At 58.8% G+C, this 2610-nt stretch overlaps 1 protein-coding gene across 1 annotated transcript; it reads right to left on the bottom strand.

Annotated features, from left to right (window-relative positions):
- Window positions 1-439: 439 nt before the first annotated feature.
- On the bottom strand, window positions 440-2299 carry BXZ73DRAFT_80581 (uncharacterized protein; the record flags this gene model as incomplete). The annotated part of the gene is made up of 11 exons (XM_048023312.1): window positions 440-532; window positions 583-630; window positions 682-840; window positions 887-914; window positions 1414-1448; window positions 1552-1577; window positions 1761-1840; window positions 1892-1935; window positions 1992-2111; window positions 2162-2221; window positions 2270-2299. The coding sequence occupies 11 exons, from the start codon at window positions 2297-2299 to the stop codon at window positions 440-442; spliced, it is 723 nt and encodes a 240-aa protein (XP_047873992.1).
- Window positions 2300-2610: the final 311 nt, after the last annotated feature.

Below are 2610 nucleotides of genomic sequence, written 5' to 3'. Positions count from 1 at the left end.
AGAGGCACCTGCGAGCGCGCTCCGATCAACGTGCTCTGCGCGCTCACCCGGCCGGGGCGGCGGCGGCCTGCCACCCGCACTGGCCCCCATAACACCTCCTCCTGCCCGCGACCGACACGCGGGAGGGCCGCGTCACTGTGACAGCGGGAACGGACGGGGCTGGGGAGAAATATATTTCATGGGTGTGACATTCAAGTACGAGACTTCAACTGATACTAGAAATGTTCAAGGCAAACACAACGGACGTGTCATACAAAGCATTACGAACAAAGGTCGTGTACGGGCTACTCGGCGTTCACGCGGGCGCCTGCCGCTGACGACGGCACATAACGCTCAGTCGCCAGGCCGGTCCGCCCGCGCCCGCGCCCGCACTTCGGCAATCCGAGATTATCGAACCCGGCGAGGTTTAAACGAAGCAAACTGAGACTAGGAAACTACTCTACTGGGACGGCAGCTTCGGGATGAAGATGCCGGCCTTGCGGGCCTCACGGCGAATGACCCGGTGGGTCAATCCACTGGACTCCAACTGAACCTGGACAAGGTGAGCATCGAGTCTATGCGTCGCAGACAGCCTTCGCTCACCTTGAGCCTCCCGGCGTTCTTCTTCGTGTAGTGGTCATACGGGTGTGGCTGGCATTTTGGTCGGCGACGAGGGACAGCACGCGAAATAGTGAGACTGACCTGGTGTACGTGCACGGTGCCTTTCCAACAGGCTGCCGTAAATGATCGAACAGAGCCTCCGCCGGTGCTCTTGCGCGCGCCCAGGCTGTTCATCGCCTTCTCGAAGTCCTTGAACTTGATATCTTCCGGCTCGACGACGCCGTAGATCACGTTGAAGATCTACTCATCATTAGCAGAATGAAGATGTTGCTGACAAGGTGCGTACGTGCGCGTTATTCTTGTTCATTGTCAGGCTGAATGACGAGGGAAATGTGCGAAGTGCGAAAGAGCGGGAGGGTGGGCGACAACGAGAGAGGGAGAGAGGGAGAGAGGGAGAGAGGGAGAGAGGGAGAGAGCGGAAGAGAGCGAGAGCGAGAGAGCGAGAGCGAGAGTAAGAGAGCGAGAGAGAGAGCGAGAGAGTGAGAGCGAGAGAGCGAGAGCGAGAGAGCGAGAGCGAGAGAGCGAGAGCGAGAGAGTAAGAGAGCGAGAGAGCGAGAGCGAGACGAGACGGTAGACGCGAAGGACGAGAACGAGCGGGAGCAGACGGGCCGGCGGGCTGTCCGAGAAAGTCGGACGCGGCTCTGCGGGCGTCTGTGGGCAACAGACCCTGGGTCGCTATGATATTACGGTGACCGCATTCTTGCGCACGTCCAACGCCGGTCCGGACGAGGAAGGTTTCTTCACGCCGGTACAACGCGATGAGAGATATCTGCGATCATGAGTGCAAGTGCGCTGGACATGCGCTGCATTCACCATTCAAGTCGCGCGGCGCCTTCCCTCTTGCCCCGCTATTACACCATTTAGAGGAGCACTGATTCTTATATTGTTATCGCTGACCACGGCGCCTCTTGGAGACGCGTGCGGGGGCGAGAAAGCGCCTTCGGGGCTCACTGCCATGACAGTGTGAACGGACATGGCTGGGGAGACGAAATATATTTGATGGGTGACATCCAAGTACTGTACATGACCGAACATGAACTAATACTACAGACTTTCAAGGCAAAAAAGATGGACGTGTGATTCAAAGCATTACGAAGAGTTAAGCTACGGTACGGTACGTTACGGGCTACTCGGCCTTCAAGCGGGCGCCTGCCACTGACGACGGCACATCAGGTCCCACTCCCAGTGCTTGAAACGCTTGGCTTCGAAATTGAAGCTTTTCACTATCCAACGCCCGATTCTGTAAAGTGTCTCGTCATCGGTCGCGCGCGCAGGGTGGCGATGTACTTACAGGTGAGAGTGGTGGGCACTAACGTTCCCTCTGCCGTCGTGAGGCTATGAAGCCGTGTCAGCCGTGCGCGCGAGACCGAATGCGAAACGGAACGACATACCGCATGAAAAGATTCGACGTTGTCGTTCGCGGCGAGCACACGGCACCTACCCGCGCGGAATCGAACGATGATCGTGTTGTCCCGGCGAACCACCTCGGCACCGAGACCGTAATGCAGAGCCTGAAGGCGAAGGTGAGCGCGGCGTGAGAGATAATGAACGGAATGCTCACCTCCTCGATGCGTCCAAGCGTCAGCTTGGAGTGGCGTGTGTGGATCATATCCTCGAGGACCTGCGGAAAAGGTAAGCACGCGCGATCTGCACCAGAATGAACGCTCACTTCTCTGTGGTTGGGGTGCATCGCAGGCATGGTGACGAGAGCGAGAGAGAGAGCGAAGAGGGAAGAGCGAAGAGCGAAGAACGAAGAGCGAAGAGAGTGAAAGAGAGAACGAGCGAGGGAAGTGAGGAGACAGAGGAAGAACGCGAACTTGAGCGCCGCGCGCGCAGGCGTAGCGGAGGCGCGAGAAAACCGGGGCGGGGAGCGGCCCGGGCGCTGGGCGTGCGCAAAGAACGCCGGAGTCCGAGAAACTCGGACTCGAGCTCAGGCCCCGAGGCGCGCCCAGGGCACAGCCACCCCGGGCGTGCCTCAAATGACGTCGGTGTCTTAATGATGTCGCATGC

The sequence above is a fragment of the Epithele typhae genome, assembly GCF_022376455.1.
Source record: "Epithele typhae strain CBS 203.58 chromosome Unknown BXZ73scaffold_62, whole genome shotgun sequence".
Lineage (NCBI taxonomy): Eukaryota > Fungi > Basidiomycota > Agaricomycetes > Polyporales > Epitheliaceae > Epithele > Epithele typhae.
This window is presented reverse-complemented; position numbering and strand designations above follow the sequence as displayed.